A 22,586-nucleotide genomic window follows, 5' to 3' on the forward strand; every position below is an offset into this window, starting at 1 on the left:
CTGAATGCAGTGAAACCTCCACAAAGCAAGGGCTGTGCTGGCTGAATAGCCTGTATTTGTTTCTAGGTACAACATGCCTAGAACATCTCCTTATATTTCAAAACCATGATGGTAATCTGTTAGCAGCTCTGCATTGTCTGCAGCAGGTATCTGCTCTGGTTTACTTTTGTGTTTATTTCATGACCGGCTTGAATCTCAAACTGATGGATCTGGGGGGAAAAAAATACAGCTAAAAACCTGAATAAGCTACATGTCTGCTTCACACTGGGAAAATCCCCACAGAAGAGGCAAGAGAGAGACTTCCGTGAGTCGACATCTATCACTCTGTCAGAAGGGCTAAATGATGGGAGAAGTGCCTCACCTGGCTCCCAAGAACACCAAGCCTTTTGAGATAGGATACGTGCCCAAGACACTGAATAACACCTACGTCACCGAGCGCAGAAAGTGTTTCAATCTGGAAGAGGAACATGTCTCTGGAAAGCAAGGTGTTATGTTGGTGAGATGTGACCTCAGGTATAAGAAAAGTGGCCTGCAGCTGAGATATATGGCGGGGGGGGAGATAAGGAAAAGTATCAAACAGTGAAAGCAGAAGAATAGAGCATCTCCAACAGACTTACAGCAAAGCAGGAACAGACCTTTTCACCCAAAGAAACCCCATTAAAACTCCCATCTTGTGGCTTTCCACTCATACTTCAGGGAACCTGCTGGGTGTCACCTCAAGGACCTCTGCAGACAAAGCAGCAATGAGTTTTCAAAGCCGATGGGTCCCAGATGCACAATTGTGGACAATAGGCTCTTAATTTATTTATAGTGAACCTGGGCATTTACTTAGGTGCAGGAATTCGATTACATTGTTACCACACCACACGTGGTTAAAGCTCTGAAGTCTACTGAAGGCAACTGCTAAAAAAAAAAATAAAAATCAAAACAACATGAGGAGAAAACAACTATCTTAAGAACCATTGAATACGAGGGGGCAGCCCCCATGCCACGCGGCGATGCCAGCGGCTCCGAGGTAGAGGGAGGCCGGGAGACTTCAGGACAGCCTTACCTCAGTGTCACACTTCAGGGACTATCAGGCTCGCAGCAGCTCTGCAGGGCCAGTTCTAAGCCTGGAACTGTTGTGCCATCACAAGAAATAAAGCCTCGAGTAGTTTAAATCTGTTTTCGGGGGGCTGGGGAGGAGGGTTGTGCCGCCCTCACCATAGCTAGGGGAATGGAGAGGAGTCGTGCCTTGCTGAGGGGCCACCATGGCTACTCCCCCGCACCTTTGAGGGAAGAGGTTTTGCCCTCCCTTGTCCAAGGAGCATTTAAACTTCCATTTACTCACGACTTTGTTGGCCGCTCGAGGGTAAGAAGCACAGAAATGCCCCCGTGCAAGGCCCACCACAATCCCTGAGGTAATTTCTAACGGATAAAACACACACTACATTTTCTCAACTCCCAACCGCGCCCAGCGCGGAAGGTTACGGGATCCAGGAGCGTTGCGCACGCGCTCTGCCAGTGCGGCTGAGAGCCTGTGGGTCACTCAAGCCTCCGCTACCGCGTCTCCTTTCCCGATTAACCGCCCCTAGTGGGCGCGTAAGGCACGCAGTACCACCGATCGGACTCCATTTCCCTTCACCTTGTGTCTTTTTTTTTTTTTAATTTCTCTTTCCTTATTTTTTTTCCACCGCGGGCAGTCGATTGGCGCCTCAATCCACCAATCGGCGTCTCGGCCCGGGCCTCGGCGCCCGTTGCCCAATCCTCGCCCGCTGTTTGTCAAGTGACGGGCAGAGGAACCAATGCTCCTCCTCCCCGCCCACCGCTGGGGGCGGGACACGGTAGGAGCCAATGGGGGTGGGCGGTCGCGCAGGGGAAGGCAGCACTGAGGTGGGGAGGGTGGCTGCGCAGCTTACTGAGAAAAAGGTTGGTTTGGGTAGGTGTCTTGGCCTTGTTGTTAGAGGGGTATGCCGGGCGGTCGCCCCTCGGGAAGGGGAGCCCTGTCGGCTGGGTATGGTCCGGGGCAGCCGGGCCGGGTTTGGTTCGGCTTGGCTGGGCCTGGCCTAGGTCGGTTCGATCCTGGCGGGGGATGGGGATGGGGGGGGGGCGGGCGGGCTCCCTGCGCCCTTCTCTCCCCTTTATTGTGGTGGCATGCGGCCGGCGCTGAGGGCGGCGGGCGGCCACGGTGGGCCCTGGCAGCGGTTCGGGGCTGAGGGGCGTCTCGGCGGGAGGAAATGCCCGCGAGGGGTGGCTTTTGTCGGCCGGTGGGGTGGAGCGTTACTTCCCCGTCGTCCACACGCCTGAATAGCGACCGACGCGGGGCGGTAAGGGGTGGCAATGGCCGGCTTGTACCCCCCGGGTGGGGGGCGGGGGTGTGTGGGGGAAAAAAACAAAAAAAAAAACGTTTTGTGGTTTTTTTTTTTTGTTTTTTGCAAGACTAGGTGTGTGAAACTTTGTGCTGGGGTGGTGGAGAAAGTTAAGTGTTTAGTAAGAGTTAAGTGTTTAGGATTGCAAGGCGTTGGTTCAGCCAGTACTCTTTTTGTCTATTCCCCTCCTAGTCCAGAGCTATGGATGTGAAATAAATGCTGCCTGTATGAGATGTACATGCGAATTGAGATTAGTGGTTTTCTTCATGGCACTAGTTTGAATGCCATACCTATGTATGTATTGCAAGATGTAAACAAACGTTGTGTTTCATCTGTCTAGATAAGTACATGGGAGAAGCTCTGATGTGATAAATGCAAGTGTTTGTTGTTACTGCAGAGTTGTAAAGTTCCTATTTGTAATTTTTTGTGTGGAGGGGAAGAGAAAAAATGTGATTGTTGATTTGTTAAACAGAATTGCTGCAGGTCATGTGATGGGATTAGTTTTTTGTACTAGAATGGAGAGTACAGGCAGCCCTGTATTCAGTATTCCCTGGGCTAGAAGAAATTGGCTACTCGGAAAACCTTCCTAAACATTGCTCTCTGCTTTCATCAGAGAATCTGTGTTACAAACAGTAAGGCTTCATTCCAGATGATGTTTTATTACGATTGTGTGTTTGACAGCCATAATGTGAAGTAAGACCAAGAAGAGACTATGACTATGAGAGAGCAGTTCCTGGTTCCTGTCAGTTTAGTCTGGGGCTCAAGCTAGATTTAATTACACCGGAGTAATAGGAGCTTAATTTAAGCAGCTCTGGTGCAGTGAACTTCCCTTATCAAGGGGCTGTGGGGCTGGCCTGTTTGAAGAACATTACATTAGGCCTGTATTGAAAGTTAATTTGCATTAACTAATTGTTAAATGCAATTATTTGTGGTTTAACAAAACGGAGAAGCTGCTAAGCTGTATGGATAGAAACTGAAACAGGCACCTAGATACTTGATAATCAGTTCTGTGGATATTCCTGTCAAATTTAGCCCAGGAATATTTATTTTCTAAAACAATGAAACCAATATTTGCCTGCTATACATAGAAAATTTAGTCAAAGCAAATGAGGTGAGAAGGGCTTAAACTGCTGTGCTTTGGAGTGCTTATTCACTGCTTTTGTGGGGCTGTAAAGGTCTTTTTGTTTTAAGAAGCAATGCTGCAAGGTTCATAATACTAAGTGGAAGAAGTTCGCTGCTTTGCAGGTACAGGTGGATTTGCTGACTGCAATTGTGAGTACTCATCACAATCAGCTGAAGTATTAAGCTGAATGAATTCCTGTCCTATTTGTGTTGCAATCTCTCTGATTGCCCTTTAAAAGATATGGGGCTGCTACTAGAATAACATGGTGAAATTCTTATTGATACTTCTGGTAAATCCCTGATGTGGCAAAACAATAGCTAGAAGGAAGAGGTTAGTTTAAGCCTCTTGGCTTTAAAAAAAAAAAAAGGCATCAGAGAATACAGAAAACTTTATATAGATCAGGGTTATATCTTAAGGGAGAGAATACTGCAGAATTGGATACCTTATCACAAGGAGTATTGTAAAGCTGAAAATTTCAATAAAAGCATTGAGAATGTTTAGCAGGCCTGGAAGAATAAGCAATTCACTGAAATGGTAAATTGGACCCTACTGAAGTGTGTGTTTTATAAGGCTGACAATCAAAGGAGCATTATGGGGCATTGAAAGGTGTCAACTGTGAAGCTAAAGAACAGGAAATAATGTGTGTTGTGTGTCAGTGGGCTCCATAAAGGGGAGAATTGGTGTGTGGATAAGCAATGATAGTAGTACTTGGTTGCCTACATCTGTCAGCATTGAATTTAATGTTCAGATATTATAGCATCATCTTCTAGTGTTTAAAATGTGATCTTTGAAGCAAAAGAGGCTTTCTTGTTTGGTTTGGTCTTTTTTTTTGTGGTTTTTTTTGTCTTTTAATTTCTTGAGTGCGCTCCTGAAGCGTCTAATGTTGGCCTTGCTCAAAAGTTGAAGTCTTTTTCTAAAGCTCAGAGTGACTGCCATTCCCTCTTTTGGAAACCTTAAAACAGCAGAGGCCACGTAAGCCTCCTGTTTGATCCCTTGAGCTACTCAGTGTACTATGGGTTTTGCTCCCAGGCCTGCAAACAGTGCAGAACATGTGGAAAAGGGAGCTTCATTTGGCTTTGCCACCAAAGTAAATGATTGAAATTAAAGCATGTGCCTAGGTTGCATTTCCAGTGATGCAGTCAACGCTAACAAACACCACTGTTGAAGGTTGGGGTTGGAGTCCTCTATCTGCACTCTTGTAACTCACTGTCCTGATTTTGGCTGGGATAGAGTTAATTTTCTTCCTGACATCAGCTCAAGTAACTTACAGTACCATGTGTGAGCTGCTGCAATTTGTTAACCTGAAAGAGAACCAATGGGGGGGGGGGGGGGGGGAGAGACTTGCTCTTGTTATTTTTACTTTGTTATCTAGCTGAGCCTTTGTGGAAAGGTGCTGAGGTGGTGGTGGTGCCCACAGGAAAGAAAGGAAGGACACCTGGGCTTTCTGTTGGGGGGGAAACTGTTGCATTGGCTTGGCTTCCTTTGAAATTGTACCCTGAGTGTCCTAGTCGGTGCTTAATTTGAAAATGTTGGGTATTGAATTTATTTTTTTGGTGTTTGCTGCAGCTGGGGCTCCAGTGCAATGCTTTTGTGATCTGGAAAACTGTCAGTCTGAAATATTGGGGACAGTTCTGTAACATTATTGAAAGAATAAAAGTTTGTTGTATTATAGTCTTGTGTGAAAATGAATGTTTTGACTTTTTACCAAGGCCTCTACTGACAGGACAGGGAGCAACAGTTTTTAATTTGAAAGAGAGTAGATTTAGATTGGATGTAAGGAAGAAATTTTTTTTATTATGAGGGTGGTGAGGCACTGGAACAGGCTGCCTAGAGAAGTGGATGCCCTGTCACTGTAAGTGTTGAAAGTCAGGTTGGATGGGGCTTTGAGCAACCCGGCCTAGTGGAAGGTGTCCCTGCCCATGGCAGGGGGTTGGAACTAGGTGATTTTTAAAGGTTTCTTCCAACCCAAACCATTCTATGATTCTCTGATTTAGGATAGATTATTTTGAATGTAACTTTTCTTGAGTCCCTGTTAATTGGAACCTCTGTCTCTTTGACATGTACACCCCAACTACAATTCTTCAGTTGTTTTTTTAGGTGCTCTCAGAAGCTGCTTTATGGGAGGTATAATTTAGTTGAAACTGAAATGTCATTCCTATTGAACATTCTATTCTGTGGAAGTTGAAAAGTTATGATTTAAAGTTATCTGCCAAATATAATGTAGTGTTTGTTGACTTGTTGGTTCTTAGCTAAACCAAGGTATTTTCAGGTGACGGAACTAACTTAAGCAGCTTGGAAATAAGGTAACTTTCTGGAGTTCAAATACCCATTTGCTGCTTGGAAATAAGGTTGGTTTTGACTTAAGTGCCATGCTTCTATCCATGGAACTATTATGTTCTTGAGCAATTTCTAATAGTTGTCTGCCTGAAATAATGGTTGATTTGGGATTTATGTTTTAATACCTAAAACTAGTCTAATAGAAGCTGCAAAAAAACCTAAGATGCATTTTTTTCTAAATGGCTATCATCTCTTTTTAAACCAATTTGAAGTGCAAATTGCAGTGAATGCTAAACATAGCCCAAGTTTCAGCATCCCTTCTAATCTTTCATTTTACATAAACATCCTGATCGGGTAGTTGATACTGAATGAAAGGTTAGCAAAATTGAAAGCAGACAGTTTTACTGCTTGGGTGCATGCAAACTAAGATTTTAAATATCCTTTAATGAATTTTGAAAGACTTGATGATTTTAAGTACTGCAAGTTGAGAAGATTCATTATCTGTAGGCTACTGAACTCTAGATTGAAAGATGGGAATAAGCTTATTACCAAGTTTGAGTGAATTTCAAATGTGTCCCCTGTGGAACAAAAATTGGTGGTTATTGAAAACATGACGAGTAAAATGAGAAAAGGCTTGTGAAATGGCTGGCTGTTGGAAGACTTTCGTCAAGCTGTAATGACTAAATGATATTCCAAACACAATTTTGCTTGTGAAATTAATTTGGAGATGGGCAGAACATGCATATATATGTGTATGCAATTTGTCAATCACATGTGGAAAATTTCAATAAGTGACTGAAACCAGCCAGCCTAGGTGCGAAGCTAGACTCTAGTTAACTTCTGTATTTTCTGGAATTGACTTTAGCCAGGAAGGGCTTGAGGAAAAATTACATGTCTAATCCAACAATAACCTTAGTCTGCACTGACTGTTCAAGAGTCTGCAGGAAACTTGCATTTGAACTTTATCGATGAGGTACCTAACCATGATGCAGGCTACCTATGAACTATTATCTGACTCTTTTTTGGATGCAGTGTCCTATGGCATTTGGTAATGAAAGGTCCTAAGCAAGGTATTTGTTTCATGTGAAACCTTAGTGCTAACGTGTTTGTTTTGGTTTGTGTTTTTAGGGATCAGACAGGAATCTCCAATTTATTTCTTGCTGAGAGTTCTGTCTGGTAAAAGCCATGTCATCCATATTGCCATTCACTCCACCAGTTGTGAAAAGACTTCTGGGGTGGAAAAAAACTGCTGGTGGCTCTGGAGGGGCTGGTGGTGGTGAGCAGAATGGTCAAGAGGAAAAGTGGTGTGAAAAAGCAGTGAAAAGCTTGGTCAAGAAATTAAAGAAAACAGGACAGCTGGATGAGCTTGAGAAGGCAATTACCACTCAGAATTGCAATACAAAATGTGTGACAATACCAAGGTAAGTACTGTTGTATTTGAAATGGTTATAACCACTTCAGAAATTACTAAATGGATGTTTAGGCTATCCTGTGAACAAATGACTAAAAAAAAAAATCAGCTGCATGCTTTTGATTCCTTAAAAATTCCTTAAAACCTATTTTGGTTTTATAGAATAGTTAGGGTTGGAAAGGACCTTAAGATCATCTAGTTCCAACCCCCCTGCCATGAGCAGGGACACCTCACACTAAACCATGTTGCCCAAGACTCTGTCCAACCTGGCCTTGAACACTGCCAGGGATGGAATATTCACAACTTCCTTGGGCAACCCATTCCAGTGCCTCACTACCCTCACAGTAAAGAACTTCTTCCTTATATCTAACCTAAACTTCCCCTGTTTAAGTTTGAACCCGTTACCCCTTGTCCTACCACTACAGTCCCTAATGAAGAGTCCTTCCCTAGCATCCTTACAGGCCCCCTTCAGATACTGGAAGGCTGCTATGAGGTCTCCATGCAGCCTTCTCTTCTCCAGGCTGAACAGCCCCAACTCTCTCAGCCTGTCTTCATACGGGAGGTGCTCCAGCCCCCTCATCATCCTGGTGGCCCTCCTCTGGACTCGCTCCAACAGCTCCATGTCCTTTTTATGTTGAGGACACCAGAACTGTATGCAGTACTCCAAGTGAGGTCTCGCAAGAGCAGAGTAGCGGGGCAGGATCACCTCCTTTGACCTGCTGGTCACACTTCTTTTGATGCAGCCCAGGATATGGTTGGCTTTCTGGGCTGCAAGCACACACTGCCAGCTCATGTTAAGTTTCTCATTAATAATGCAGTCTGCATTATTATTATTATTATTATTATAATCAGTAATAATCTCATCATAATGCAGTCTGCTCTCAATTTGTCTTCATAAATCCCACTAAGGTGCCTGTGTAAGTTCATTATGTGCAACATAAGTATCAAATCACAGGTGTGCTTTTATATGAAGAGGAGGATCTGGTGGCACAGGAATATTCGGGCCCCTTGACCCTTAAAATAATTTCTAGGGGGGAGAAACTGCATCTGGTTTATGACCTTAATTTCTGTATTGGCACATTCATCCCAGCTACTTTTAAACTTTGTATCAATCATAGTGCAAACTAGATTTGACTGGTGTTGGTAATGATTTCTATATTAAATGTGTTATAGCTGTTATCTGATAATGGTTTTAGTGCTCTCTTAGATTTGACACAGCTTTCTGGGAACATCATGAGTATGCTGTGAATTAATGACTAATTCTGTTTTTTCCCTTTTTTTATTCACCTTTTGCTTCTAATACTGCCCTCTGCTTGTATTTTCTTTCCTAGAGCAGTTCCAAAATTCACTGGGTTTCCCTTCTGCTTTCTTCCTTTGCCAGCTGGAAAATGATCAGAAATAAAATATTGGAGCTTTCTTGTCTTAGTGTATATCAGTGGACTTAAGATTGCAACCTGTAGGGATATATGTTTCTTGACATGAGATGACTCTCTGTATTTAGCAAATCTTTATTGTGACAAAGGCAAAATGCCTAATTGGAAGGCACTTCATATGACAGAAGCTAAATATGTCATGTGGAGATTCACTTGATATAACTGTATTTAACTTTTAGAGCTCTTTTCGAGCTCTTAAAGAGACTTTATAGAGCTCTATTGTAGGAGTACTGGGGCAGTAAATACCGTTGCTTCAGAATAATAGTTGTCTAATTTTGAAGATGATGTTAGAAGATAGAAACAGTATGCTAATGTCATTGGTTTTCTAGTCTACTTTGAGTATGTCATCCTGCTCGCCATGACCTTTTGTGTTAGATATAGTAAATCTTTAAAATGGAATGCAATGCTCTGTTATACTCTGTATAGCTTCCGTGTTGTGACCAGCAGTTCTTGCTGGGCTGTGATGTTCTCATCTATTCTCCAGTCAGCTGTAAAAAGGACTGGATCTAGGTTTTCCTTTCTTGATTGCCTTAGGAGTAAGCCGGTAGTTAGTTCTTCAAGTGATGTTGGTTTAATTTTAACTAAGAAATGGCTTTGGTATTAAGGGGTGAGATGATATCAGGGTTGTCAGCAGCACTATACAGAATTCCTGAGTTTTGTAGTTGGCTCTTGGACTGTTGATATTATTTCACTTTGACAGCAGTAGTCTGGGTTCCCAAGAAAGAACAAATATCAACTCAGTACTGTAATGACTTCTGGAGATTGTTGTACTTGGATTTAGTAAGATAATGAAACCGCTGCTTGAGACCTGCTTTAATGAATGTCTTAAAGATGTGCAGATCAGCAGGGATAAATAATAAAATGCTGAATTTGAAACTTTTTTTTTTCTTCCTAGTTGGCAGGAAGCTTGAGGTGCTGAGATGCAGGTCTGATGTGACAGCTGGGCTGACTTTCCAAATGTTGTTCTGCTTGGGCAGTGTTTTGTTTAGCTTTGTGTTGCTTTTGTAAAATGCCTGATAAGGTACAACTAATAATGGTGTTTAGTTGGGGCAGGTTTGTGATAACATTGACCTGGGTTGTTGTAGCAAAACCCCCACCAAAAACTAGGGGAAGCATTGAGCTTGGACTCCTTTATGGTGTCTTATGTTCCTCTAGAGCATACGTATGCTCTGGAGAGCTGGAGGATCTCTGTGAAGAGAGGCTGAGAGAGTTGGGCTTGTTTAGCCTGGAGAAGGGTCAAGGGAGACCTTAGATCAGCTCCCAGCACCTAAAGGGGCCAACAAGAAAGCTGGAGAGGGACTTTTTACAAGGGCCTGTAGGGACAGGACAAGGGGGAATGGCTTTAAACTGACAGAGGGGAGATTTAGATTAGGTATTAGGAAGAAGCTCTTTACTATGAGGGTGGTGAGGGCTTAGAGCAATTTGGTCTAGTGGAAGGTGTCCCTTCCAACCAAAACTATTCTGTGATATCTGAAAACTAATGTAGAACTGACTGTGTCATTACTGAGCTGTAACTGGGTACATCCATATCTCGCATTGAATTCTACTTCTGTGCCAACATTTGGGTAATGTGACAGCTGTATTAGGGCTTTATCTTATATGAAGTATGTGTAGTCATGGAGATGACGTGCCTGTATGGAGTACCCCCCATGTATAGCTGTAGTCCTCGTTTGTTGCATGTTGTAACCCATTCACTCTTTGCCAGAAGATTCCATCTTGTGCTGTGCTTTTGCTTACCTGTTGTTGAACCCATAGAGTACTGCTGTACCTCATCATCTTGCTGGCAGTTTCCCTGTTCTTCTGCTGACATGGTCTGCACGATGTATTGCTGAACTGAGACACAGGGAATCACTCGATGTATCAGTGCTCTTTTTTTCTTCCAGTATATGCGTGAGGATAAAGAAGAGAGAGGTTCCTCCCATCAGTCTCAGCATCTCTAGCTTTCATTTGGTTTAGCTTTGCATAGTGAATATAGCTTTCCTGTGTGCCCTGACAAAAGCTATTTCTAGTTGGGAGGAAGGGGGCAGCAAAAAGATGCATCTATGATAGTATACATCTGTTTTCGTTTTCCAGACGTTGGTGTGCTCGTCTCAGTGCTGTGGAAGGGTTTGATACAGTATCAAATAACTTCACAAGCTTTCTTCTTGAACAGATAAATATTTCATTGACATTAATTGTAGTAGTTAGTTACTACATAGACTTGCTTTTGATACTGTATCTGGAACAATGCTTAACACTTGAATCCTAGCTTTAATAGAGAGGTCCTGAGTTTTTGCGGAGGAGATAAATTTTATTACTGCTTTATATTGGAGGAAACAACAGTACAAAAGCAAAGCGATGTTGAATGTTGATGAACAGTGATCTGGCAGATTATTGGCTGGAATAAGGTTTTAAGACTGACTTCCTTAAATCCCAATTCAGAGATGCTTTGCTGTGGTGCTAGTATCATGCAAGTGCTTTAGAGTCTTAGGCAAAATGCAGCAGCTGCTTTTGGCACAGAGAGCAGGCAAATACTCCTGCAAACCTTTGCTTCCCAGCCTGCTGTGCCATTAGAGTTTTAGAAGGTTTTCTCTGAAAAAATTTTGTTTTTCTTGCTTAACAGTTCAATGTGTATGTAGAAAATGTGCTCTCTGTCCCTCTTGCTTAACATGAGGGATAGCATCTCTGTGCTATGTTCCCTGGTTTTCAGAAGGTTGTTTTTGCTTTTTCTGCAGCCTCCTAATTCTGACTTAAGTGAGAGAGGTAGTGAGAGGGGCTCAAATCCTGATGTTGTGGGTTGATTGTTTGGTTTGTGTGTTGTTTTTTGGTGGGGTTTTTTTTTGTGTGTGTTTTTGTTTGTGTGTTTTCTTGGTGTGTTGTTGTTTTTTTGTTTTTTTGGTGGTTTTTTTGGGGGTTTTTTGTTTGGTGTTTTTTTTTTTTTTTAAGAATGTAGCTGACCTGTGGAATTTACAGTCAACAATTAGACTTCAAGAGCACCTTGCTTCTGCTTCAAATGAGATAAATTCTAAAATTTTGTACCATCCAGAGGCAAAAAAGAAACTCTGCAATGGGTTGATGGTTTGGGGAATATGGAAGCTTGTGAGGAAGGTTGGGAATGCAAAGCAGACAGCTGCAAGCAAAGTGGTTGGTTGGTATTGAAATTAGGAGCTACTTACTAAGTTCACTAATACTAGTGCTTGAGCTTGTTAGGATGAAGTAGTGATATTTTAAAACCATACCTGTTGTGTATCTTCCACTTTGGTAGTGAAGGTTGGTAAATTTTTAAACTGCTATTGTGGAACCAATCACACCCTGATTCTCCTGGGGAAATAGTGTGGTGGTGGTATTTAAGTGTTGCGTTCAGAATACTTTTTTAACTTTTTTTTTTTTCCTTAAAGTAAAAATGTACATATTGACTGCTTCTGAAGGCTGTTAAGTTTTTGGGTTGTGGGGGTTTTTTTGGGTTTGGTGGTTCCCTCTGGAAACTGTTTTAGGAGAGTTCCCAACATCTGCTGCTAAGCTATGAATGAGTTAGCCAAGAGGACAACAGCAGGCAGTTGGGTTGGCACAGTAAATCCTAAAATAGCATTGTGATCCAGACAGAGGTGAAGTCTGTTTTCCTGGAAACAGAACTTAGAACTGTTAGTTTGTAGCAGAGCTGGGATAATTCACTATTGAAGTTGGAGATGGAAATTGATTCTTAGCAGTTCTCAACTTGTGAGCTATGGTTACCTATAAAGCATGTCCTCAAACTATATACCATGTTTCAGTCTGGATGCATTCACTTAGATGTAAATTGGTTCTATAAATTGTAGAATCATAGAATAGTTAGGGTTAGAAAGGACCTTAAGATCATCTAGTTCCAACCCCCCTGCCACAGGCAGGGGCACCACACACTAAACCATGTCACCCAAGGCTCTGTCCAACCTGGCCTTGAACACTGCCAGGGATGGAACATTCACAGCTTCCTTGGGCAACCCATTCCAGTGCCTCACCTTCTTCCTTATATCTAACCTAAACTTCCCTTCTTTAAGTTTGAAGCCATTACCCTTTGTCCTATCACTACAGTCCCTTCCCAGCATCCTTGTAGGCCCCCTTCAGATACTGGAAGGCTGCTATGAGGTCTCCATGCAGCCTTCTCTTCTCCAGGCTGAACAGCCCCAACTTTCTCAGCCTGTCTTCATATGGGAGGTGCTCCAGCCCCCTCATCATCCTGGTGGCCCTCCTCTGGACTTGCTCCAACAGCTCCATGTCCTCTTTATGTTGAGGACACCAGAACTGTACACAGTACTCCAAGTGAGGTCTCACAAGAGCAGAGTAGAGGGGCAGGATCACCTCCTTCGACCTGCTGGTCACGCTTCTTTTGATGCAGCCCAGGATATGGTTGGCTTTCTGGGCTGCAAGCGCGCGCTGCCGGCTCATGTTAAGCTTCTCATCAACCAACACCCCCAAGTCCTTTTCTGCAGGGCTGCCCTGAATCACTTCTCCGCCCAGTCTGTAGCTGTGCCTGGGATTGTTTGAAGACTATAGTGGAACATATTAAGCTTTCTAAAATAAGTATAGATATTTAAGACAGTACATCAGAGTACATCAAAGCACCATTTTTACTGCTGAGATTACAGGAAGAGTGTACTTGTAAATTGTTGCTAGGATGACTCCTTTTTTTCATGACAGGATTACTGAGGATAAAGCAGAGCCCTCTCTGCTTTTCTCTTGTTTGAATTTCAATAAAAATACCACTTTAGAACAAAGGCAGAGAGATCTTTCCTGAAAGTATGGCAAAAGATGGCTGAGATTTTGGGGAGTATTGGCCAAGATTAGTTTTGAAATTCCCTGATCCTCTTTGTGATAGCTGGTGCTGTGAAGAGTTTAGATGTGTTTGCTGGAAAGGTGTAGCGGGAGGATCAAATTGCCCTTGCTCTTCTCAGTCCCGTAATTATTGTGGGACTTGATTGTTGTCTCTACATTTAACATGCAAAAACATAAATGCACAGGATACTTAGTCAATAGCAAAATGCTGCATAGTTCAAAGGAGCTTGCCTCTTGAGTCAGGAGGAAAAAAAATGTTGAATTTGGGGGACTATATTGTATACGAAGTGGAGTACTGGGTAAAGGCTCAGGGGATGTGGATTCTGGCTTTGGCTCTCCTGCTTTTTCCCAGGTAACCATATGAGTTTTTAATTTGCTATCATTTTTCAGTCTATAAATTGAGATGAATTTCTTGTAAGGTGTGTGATAATGCCACCTCTTCACCTTGCTGGTATAAGCTGTATTATTTGGTATGGGAGTATAAGTTTAAGGCATTGTTCCTATTGGAGTATCAGTGATGTGAAAAGCAAATTTGGGGGTAATGAGTTGTTGGAATTTGTGAAAGTTCTTTATCTTCATGGTACTGTTGCTCCTCATTAGGATTGCCTTAATGGTAAGAAGCAGGAAGAGTTAAAGTGTTAAAGCTTGATTGATTTTTATATGCCGTTGTTAGGTTAACAGCTGATGCTGGGGCTGTTGAATTCAAGCAAATGAAAAATAGCTACTTGCTATTAAGTCACTTTAGTGACTTAAACTGCTTGGTGGATCCCAGTACAAAGCTGTAACTAGGAAGAATACCTGTACCTGACACTTCATGCTACCATTAAGATGACATGTTGGTCACTCAAAAATGTTGACTGTGCTGTATTGTCAATATTGAGCCCCAAGTTATCTCATAGTACTCATTTTTCCTCCAATAAAGGAATCTAGGCTTTAGTCAACCTAAGTCAATGCTAAACTATTTTCTGGCTTACTGTGGTAATTAGCATCTTTATATCAGACCAGTTATTCAGTGTGGCGAAGCTTCCTCTCCTTATTATTCCCCTCTTCTATAAAAGAAGTCATCCAATTTGGTTTTCTTGGTACTGTAATAAAACACCTGAGAGCTGTTTTTACTAATGTGCATGTTTTTCTGACAACCAGAGCAATTTTACAGGAAAAACTTCCCAATTGTGTAGCTCAGGCTGCTAATCTAGGAAGAATTTATAGGATAAACCAATACACTGCAGTTTACTACTGCAGCTTTGAACACAAATAGCTAGTTAATGGGTTCCCTGCTTATTTAATCCTATCTAAATTAATAAAAGTAATCTCCCATGTCTTGTTTACTACTTGTTTCTGTTCACTTTGACTTGGTTGCAGTGCTGATTGGTGTAAAATTTCTAAAATTTACAGTATACAATGCCATAGTCTCATCACTGAACAGCTTTTGTTGGCTTTTGTCATGCTCCATTGTTTGAAGCAGACTGGCAGCATACAAGAGAACAATTGGGAGCTGGAATGAGTTCATATCTTGCTGCATGTGCTTCAATATTTGCAAAAGAGCAATGAGATTAGGGAAATCCCCTTGAACAAGTACTGCACAGTAATCTGACTTCAGTGTTTGTTCAGAAAAAATGCCCCAAATTGTGTTTGTATTCCAAAATGTGAAGACACATTTCAGTAAGTCAAGAATTGAAAGTTTTCAGAGTTTTTGCCCATAATTGTAGGTAAACTGAACATTTCTTCAGATGCTTGGGTTATCTTTTTAGGTACTGGCTAGAGAAAAGCCTGATGCAAAAGAAGCAAACTGAGTTTTGCTTAAATACAGAATTTCAAACTTAGTTGAATTGGTGAGTTACATCCCAGAACTGGTCCTCACTTCCTCTTAGTTCTGAGGGAGGCTTCAAGTTCCTCTGTTGATGTTTAAAATAATTTTAATTCATGCTGTAGTTCTGAAATTTTGAATAAAAAGAAAGGCTGATGTCAACTGATGTGGAATGTTGCAGTTTTGTGGCATGGAGAGTGATGTTTGAAATGGTGTTTGACTCTTGAGTGCTTGTTTGAGAAAGTCTTTTCTCTTTAATAACTCAAATGTTAATTTCATGAACTTCAACTAAATTTTTCCAAGAGTGCCTTATGAACCTTGCTATGTTTGTGTAAGCCTACAGTAGTGCAGCCTCTGATCGCCAAAACTTATCGAGAGTTCTTTACTGTATCTCTGTAATAAATCTTCCCTTCTGTTTATAGTGAGGGGAACTTGAATATAAACTTAACAGCCACACCAGGGAAAGAATTTAAGTGTGTCCATTCTGATGAATTCCACAAAGCTGGTAATACCTTCTTAGTTCCTTTTGTATTTAAATTTTCATTGTCTAATGTTCTGTTTGTCCCATGTACCTATCTTGCAGACCAATGCCTTGTCTAAGCACAGTTAGTAACCAAAAAAAAAAAAAAAATCAATGTTTTGCTGTCCTCTATATATCTCAATTAAATGAATAGGAGAACAGAAGGCCCACTAAAGTGATTGTGCCTGTTGCAGCTATTTTAAAAATGCTGGAATAGTCTGTTCCATGATAGGAAGACATTTTTACTGGAACCCAGTGTCAGTATGCTTGTTCGTTACGTGGGAACCCTTCAACATTTTGACCAATAAAGATGTTCCAAGAAGGATTTAAGCAGCTTGCCTTGCAGTGAGAAGCCACAGAACTCTTTATTTGAATGCTAATGTTCCTTAAGCTTTTGAAACTCGTCTTCTTGGCTGTGATAGGACAGAGAGAGAAGGGCAACTGCCACCTCAGCAGAGGGCAGATGGTGGTAGATTAGGGTTGACTCCTGTTAGGTGGAGTGAAGAAGCTGTTGGATGTCCTGGGAAAGTGCTTTAACTGTTAAGCAATTGCATGTAAGGCAAGAATGCTTGCGGGTGTGGATTATGAGCAAGATGCTGAAGATTCAGGACTTGTCTATGATCTTAACATGTCCTTTCTGTCTCGCTCTAGACAGTGCAGCTCAGGAAATAGAATATATTTTTTATTTTATTCTATTTTTATTTTTTTTTTCTGTCAATAGTATCTAATATGGGGTACTGTATTCTTTTCTGGGCCTGAATAAGAGCTTTCTCTCTCCACTTTCCTATATCTGAACAATGAAACTCTTCAAGCCTTTTTATGGCTTCCTTGCTAGTTGTGAATTTTCTTTATTTCTCATAAAATATGGACATTGTGAGTTACGGTAATGACACTGACTCAATTTTTGTATTTACTTATTTAGCAGTGTTATAACGGGCATGGCACAAGTACCTTTCTCTTCTCCAACTTCATTTGAAATGTAGGAAACATCTTGTGCCTTAGTTGTATAACAGTTGATGTTTGAATTTTCATATCCCTTATCTTTAGAGATAGTCTCTTATTTGGGATATGGATCAAGTTCAATGTATTGTCTGTTTTGCTGATTTTCTGCTGGGTTTGCATGGCTTGGGCTGCAACAGGGGTCATTCTGGGTGTAGAGGCTTCCCTGCATTGAGCACTTTATATATCCTGTGTTCACCTGTCTTATTGGGATTCTTGAGACAGATGTATAATTCATAGGAGAAGCTGTCCAGAGGAAGCTTCAGTTTGAAATGAGGTGTTAAAAGATCCTGTAACTGTTGTTCTGAGAGTAATCTTTTTGCCAAGTAAGCATATTTTTCAAGTAACATGGACAAGATAAATGTCTTGCAGAGTTAATCTTTCCCCCTCACTACCCCAAATACCTAGTAGTTTGAGATGGTTAATCAAAATGTCACATGCTTTTTTCAGCTGACTATCAGTTGCAAAACAGTCCACTCATGCCATAGCATCAGCCACTTGCCCACTTGGAGGATGACAGACTGCTTGAGAAAAATTATTTGACTTAGACCTTGGTAGCTGTACTTGTTAGCTTGTGGGAAGAGCTTTCACTGCACCTACTATGACTAATAGTGGTTAGAGAACTTGAGATAAAGGTCTGGTGATTGTCCTGAGATGTGTATGCCAAGATCTCTTTTGAAAGTATGATCTTCTATGAGATTGCTATCTGCTTTTAACAAACCAATTTGTTGTGGATAGATCAGCCAGTATTGTGATGGATATGTCTTCCTATAAAGATACTTTGTCCTTTGATACTTGTGATTCTGTTGAGGTCTGTTAAGGATGATACAGAGTATTAATCTGTGAAACTGCATTGGAATGTCATCTTAACCCACTGCATGGTATTGCTTACTAATACAAAACAGAAAAAAAGGGAACCACGTGGTATGATCAAAATTGAGATGAATCTGTTAGGTTCTTCATTCCTTATGTAACTTGTAAGTAAAAGAAAAGTATTGCTCCTGATCTGGAAGACTGCTAATCATCTGTGTATCTAGTTGGAGCATTTCAGTGGCAATTTAAACATCAGAAAGGAATTGCTTAATCAGCTGTTTTCATAGGCATGGTATAATGAGTGTGGAGGACATGGTGATTTCTCAGCTAGACTGAGTTGCTGAACATAATTGATTCATAGCTGCCTGCTACATGATGTGGTGCAACATCTCAGTAGCCACAGGGAACTCTGATTCTTTTCCTAAATGGATGTTTTTGGAGTGTGTGTTTCTGGTTATACTTCCTTTATTCTGATAATAGAGCTTTGATCCTTTATTTCTTTCAGGAGGTGGTGGTCTTGTGTTTTCTGGAAAGCTTTTGTCAGAAAGTCCAAAGACATTTTCTGGCATGGTGTTCTCAGATGAAATATAGCTAGCTTGTCTGAGTGAACTAATGTTGATGATATGTAATGAACATGGTACTTTCAGCTATGGTAATTTCAAACTTGCAAACTTCTGTCCTCATTGAAGTGTTGTATTTATGTTTCTAAAGATACTGTGAGAAACTGCAAAATAATACAGCAATTGGACAAACTTTATTGAATATAAGTGTAACAAATGAAAGCAGTGTAGGAATTCCAAGTTATCATTTCATTAATGCCATCTTAAATACAAACATCCACATCCTCAGAGCTTGTGGGTCCACATGATAATATTTTTTTTTTATTATTTTTTTTTATTTTCTTTGGTTGGTTGGGGTTTGCCCCATTACCACCTGGTTAGTCTCTGGGGAGCTGCCATTGTGAATACTGTTGTACGCTTGTCACCCTCAGTAGATGCATGGCATATAGAAGTCACTGGTTTTGATGGCTGCTTTTTTTTTTTTTTTTTTTTTATGTGTGCTTGGGGGAGTAAATCTGTTGTGGTTCTTCATCTCTCCAGTAAGACTGCTTCAAAGTTTGCGAGATACAAATTGCAGCTGCTGAAAGCTGCAGTGTTATGTTGAGAGTAGGGAATTGTAGGGCAAGTTTCCCAGCGAAGCTGTTAGCTCATGATTTTCATAGGCTACTTTTGCGTGCTCCCTGTCTTAAGTCTCTGAGCATAAGACTTGTGGCCAGCTCCCTGCTGACTCTTGAGCAAGGCCGAGCTGTACTGCATGCCTTTTATTTCGCAGTCCTGAACACCATCTCTGTGCTGCTTGACCTCGCCATTTAGAAGCTTACAAATTTGCAGGCTGCTCTCCACCTGACTTTGAACAGAGAATAAAGACTCCTTGATAGGATCTGCATCTGAACAGACCATATGGACAAAAAAGAAAAACATTATTTCTGTTTGGTTTCCATGTCGTCCAGGATAAATTGCTCTTGCACATTGAGGTGCTATCCTTCCAGCATCTCTCCTAGCATCAAGGGAAGAATAAAGGTAACACTGTTGTTGGCTGCTTTATTTTGTTTGACAGCACTGGGTTAGCATGTCAGGATTTGGGAGAAGGGAGGAGGATAAAGTGCTTTGAAGAGGCCTACCCTATATCTGTATTTTTGCCTTTGTAGTATATGGTAAGGACTGTCAAGTCAGAATATAAAAGCAGCTATGCATGCTTTCATTTGAAACCCAGAATTAAGGAAACCATGATCAGGCAGATCTTTTACAAACTGTCACCTGTGCTGAATACAATACTGTATGTGAGCCAATGAACTTTTTAAACTGCTGATTTTTTGTTTCATTTATATTACATCTAAGCCTTTCAAATCAGTCTTTCCTATTACTGTTGTCTTCAAGACCCTCTCTGAGTTAGTACCAAAGGTTTGGTGTATCATCTTCCCAGCTGTTCTTCAACCTCAGTTGTATGAGGAAGATGATTACTGGTATGAGAAGAAGGATTCTGTTCTTTCGTCTATCATCCATCAACTAATTGATCATTTTCTCAAAGCTACGATTAATGGAGTGTAACAGAGACAGTCCAGGAAGTTCCTGCAGATCATTGAAGATAGCTTTTTTTTTTTTTTTTTTTTTTGATGTAAATGATGGAGGAGCTGATGAGGAAAGGTGTGTTGCTGGACCTTGTACTAACAAACCAGGAGGGACTGGTTGAAGATGTAAAGGTTGGGGGCAGCCTTGGCTGTAGCGATCTTGAGATGGTGGAACTCAGGATCCTGTGTGGTGGAAGCATAACAGTAAGCAGGACTAGAACCCTAAAATCCAGAGAGTTAACTTCAGCCTCTTCAAAGACCTACTAAGAGGAATCCCATGGGATAGGGCTCTAGAAGAGAAGGGAGTCCAAGAGAGCTGGTCAATATTTAAACACCACTTCCTCTAAGACCAGTGTATCCCCATGATGAAGAAAACTGGCAAAGGGGGCAGGAGACTTGCATGGATGAGCAGGGAGCTCCCAGAAAATCCCATATGTAAGAGATAAATTTATGGGATGTGGAAAAAGGGACAAAGTGGGAGGACTGTAGGAGCATTATCAGGGTATGCAGGGATGTGACAAGGAATGCCAAGGCCCACTTAGAATTGAGTCTGGCAAAGGACAACAAGAAGAGCTGCTACAAGTGTATCAGCAGCAAAAGGAAGATAAGGGAAAATGTGGGGCTGCTGCTGAATCAGATGGGTGTCCTGGTAACAGAAGACACAGAGAAGGTGGAATTACTGAATGCTGCCTTTGCCTCAGTCTTTACTGCTGAGGACAGCTCTCAGGAGTCACAGACCTTGGAAGAGAAGAAGTCCAGAGAAAGGAAGACTTCCCCCTGGTGGTAGAGGGTTGGGTTAGGGATAGGCTAGATGGACTTAACACCCATAAATCCATGGGCTCTGATGGGATGCACCTACAGGTGCTGAGGGAGCTGGCAGATGTTGCTGCTCTGCTGCTCTCCATCATCTTTGAAAAATCATGGAAAATGGGAGAGGTGCCTGATGACTGGAGGAAGGCCAATGTTGCTCCCATCTTCAAAAAGGGCAAGAAAGAGGACCCAGGAAATTACTGGCCAGTCAGCCTCACCTCCATCCCTGGAAAGGTGATGGAATAGATCATTCTGGAGGTCATCACCAAGCATGCAGAGGAAAAGAAGGTAATCAGGAGTAGTCAGCATGGATTCACCAAGGGTAAATCTCACTTGACCAATGTAATAGTCGTCTATGATGACATAGCAAGATAAGTTGAAGAGGGGAGAGCAGTGGATGTTACCTACCTTGATTAAGTATGGCTTTTGACGCGGTTTCCCATAACATCCTCATAGGTAAGCTTAGGAAATGTGGGTTAGGTGAATGGACAGTGAGGTGGATCAAAACCTGGCTGAAGAGTTCAGAAGGCTGTGAGCAGCGGAGTAGAATCCAGTTGGAGGCCTGTAGTCAGTGGCGTTCCCCAGGGATCAATACTGGGTCCAGTCTTATTCACCTTGTTTATCGATGACCTGGATGAAGGGCTAGAGTGTACCCTCAGCAAGTTTGTTGATGATATGAAGCTGGGGGGAGTGGCTGATACACCTGAAGCTGTGCTGCCATTCAGCAGGACCTTGACAGGCTGGAGAACTAAGCAGAGAGAAACCTAATGAGGTTCAAGAAGGGCAAGTGTAGGGTACTGCACCTGGGGAGGAAGAACCCCAAGTACCAGTACAGGTTGGGGGCTGACCTACTAGAGAGCAATTCAGCTGACAAGGACCTGGGAGTATTGGTGGATGACAAGTTGACTATGAGCTGGCAGTGTGCCCTTGCAGCCAGGAAGGCCAGTAGTATCCTGGAGTGCATGAGGAGGAGTGTGGCCAGCAGGTTGAGGGAGGTGACCCTCCCATTCTACTCAACCCTGGTGAGGCCACATCTGGAGTACTGTGTCCAGTTCTGGGCTCCTCAGTACAAGAGGGACAAGGAGCTACTGGAGAGGTTCCAGCGGAGGGTCACAGAGATGATCAGGGGTCTGGAGCATCTCTCTTATGAGGAGAGATTGCGGGAGCTGGGCCTGTTTAGTCTAGAGAAGAGAAGACAGGATCTCGTTAATACTTATATCTCAAAGGCAGGTGCCAGGAGGATGGTGCCAGATTCTTTTCAGGGGTGCCCAGTGACAGGGCAAGGAGCAGTGGCCATAAACTAAAGCACAACAAATTTCACCTCAACATCAAGAAGAACTACCTTATGCTGAGGGTGGCAGAGCACTGGAACAGGCTGCCTGGGGGGGGTCATTGAGTCTGGAGACATTCCAAACCTGCCTGGGCATGTTCCTGTGTAACTTGCTCTAGGTGATTTGCTCTAGGTTTGGACTAGATCTCCAGAGGTCCCCTTTCCAACCCTAAAAATTCCATGATTCTGTCTTTGCAGAAGTGCAACTTCAATTTTGCTATACCAGTGATGAACCAGAGCCTGTATCGTTATAGTGGTGTTCCTTCTCAGTATGTTGCTGTGTGGAGTCTTGGATCTAAGATCTTGCATAGCAAGATTTAAAAAAAAAAATAAAATTAGTGTGCAAGGTACAGCTTTTCAACCTGCAGACTTGAACTTTTTTCAGGCAAATTTTACAGAAGCAGTGGTGAGCAATATTAAAGCATTGGCATTTGCCCATTTGTTATGAGAGAATGGGTTTCTGTAAATCTAGTGGCTGTTTCTTACTGCTCTAACTCCATTTTAGATAGTTTGTTGTAGCTCTTGAAGCAAATTCTATACCTCCTTTCTGCCCCCTTTACAAAATATCACTCAAGGTAATAAGTCCTGTAAATGTTAGGCTGGTATAAAGGTGTTTGTGTGCCTGTGTTAAGTTCTCTAGTTCAAGTGAAAACCTGACTGTCTTTTCTGTTGTTGTTGCAATTTTTCTCTAGTCTTTGAGTGAAAACATGAATGAAAACAAGTATCTGGCTCACATCTGTAGGGAAGACTTTGCATGATAATTCTAGATTTGAAAATGAACTTTTATTTTCATAGAATC

General features: G+C 42.0%; 1 protein-coding gene across 1 annotated transcript in view; it reads left to right on the plus strand.

Annotated features, from left to right (window-relative positions):
* The first annotated feature begins 1,845 nt into the window (after positions 1 to 1,845).
* The window catches only part of LOC115619142 (mothers against decapentaplegic homolog 2), a 60,356-nt gene continuing 39,615 nt past the window's right edge, over positions 1,846 to 22,586 (plus strand). Inside the window, exons 1-2 of the mRNA XM_030511193.1 lie at positions 1,846 to 1,908; positions 6,877 to 7,169. Of these exons, the coding sequence (XP_030367053.1) occupies positions 6,934 to 7,169 (236 nt within the window). The 5' untranslated portion in view covers positions 1,846 to 1,908; positions 6,877 to 6,933. The remainder of the gene's footprint in view (positions 1,909 to 6,876; positions 7,170 to 22,586) is intronic.

This window comes from Strigops habroptila, chromosome W (genome assembly GCF_004027225.2).
Source record: "Strigops habroptila isolate Jane chromosome W, bStrHab1.2.pri, whole genome shotgun sequence".
NCBI classification, from domain to species: domain Eukaryota; kingdom Metazoa; phylum Chordata; class Aves; order Psittaciformes; family Psittacidae; genus Strigops; species Strigops habroptila.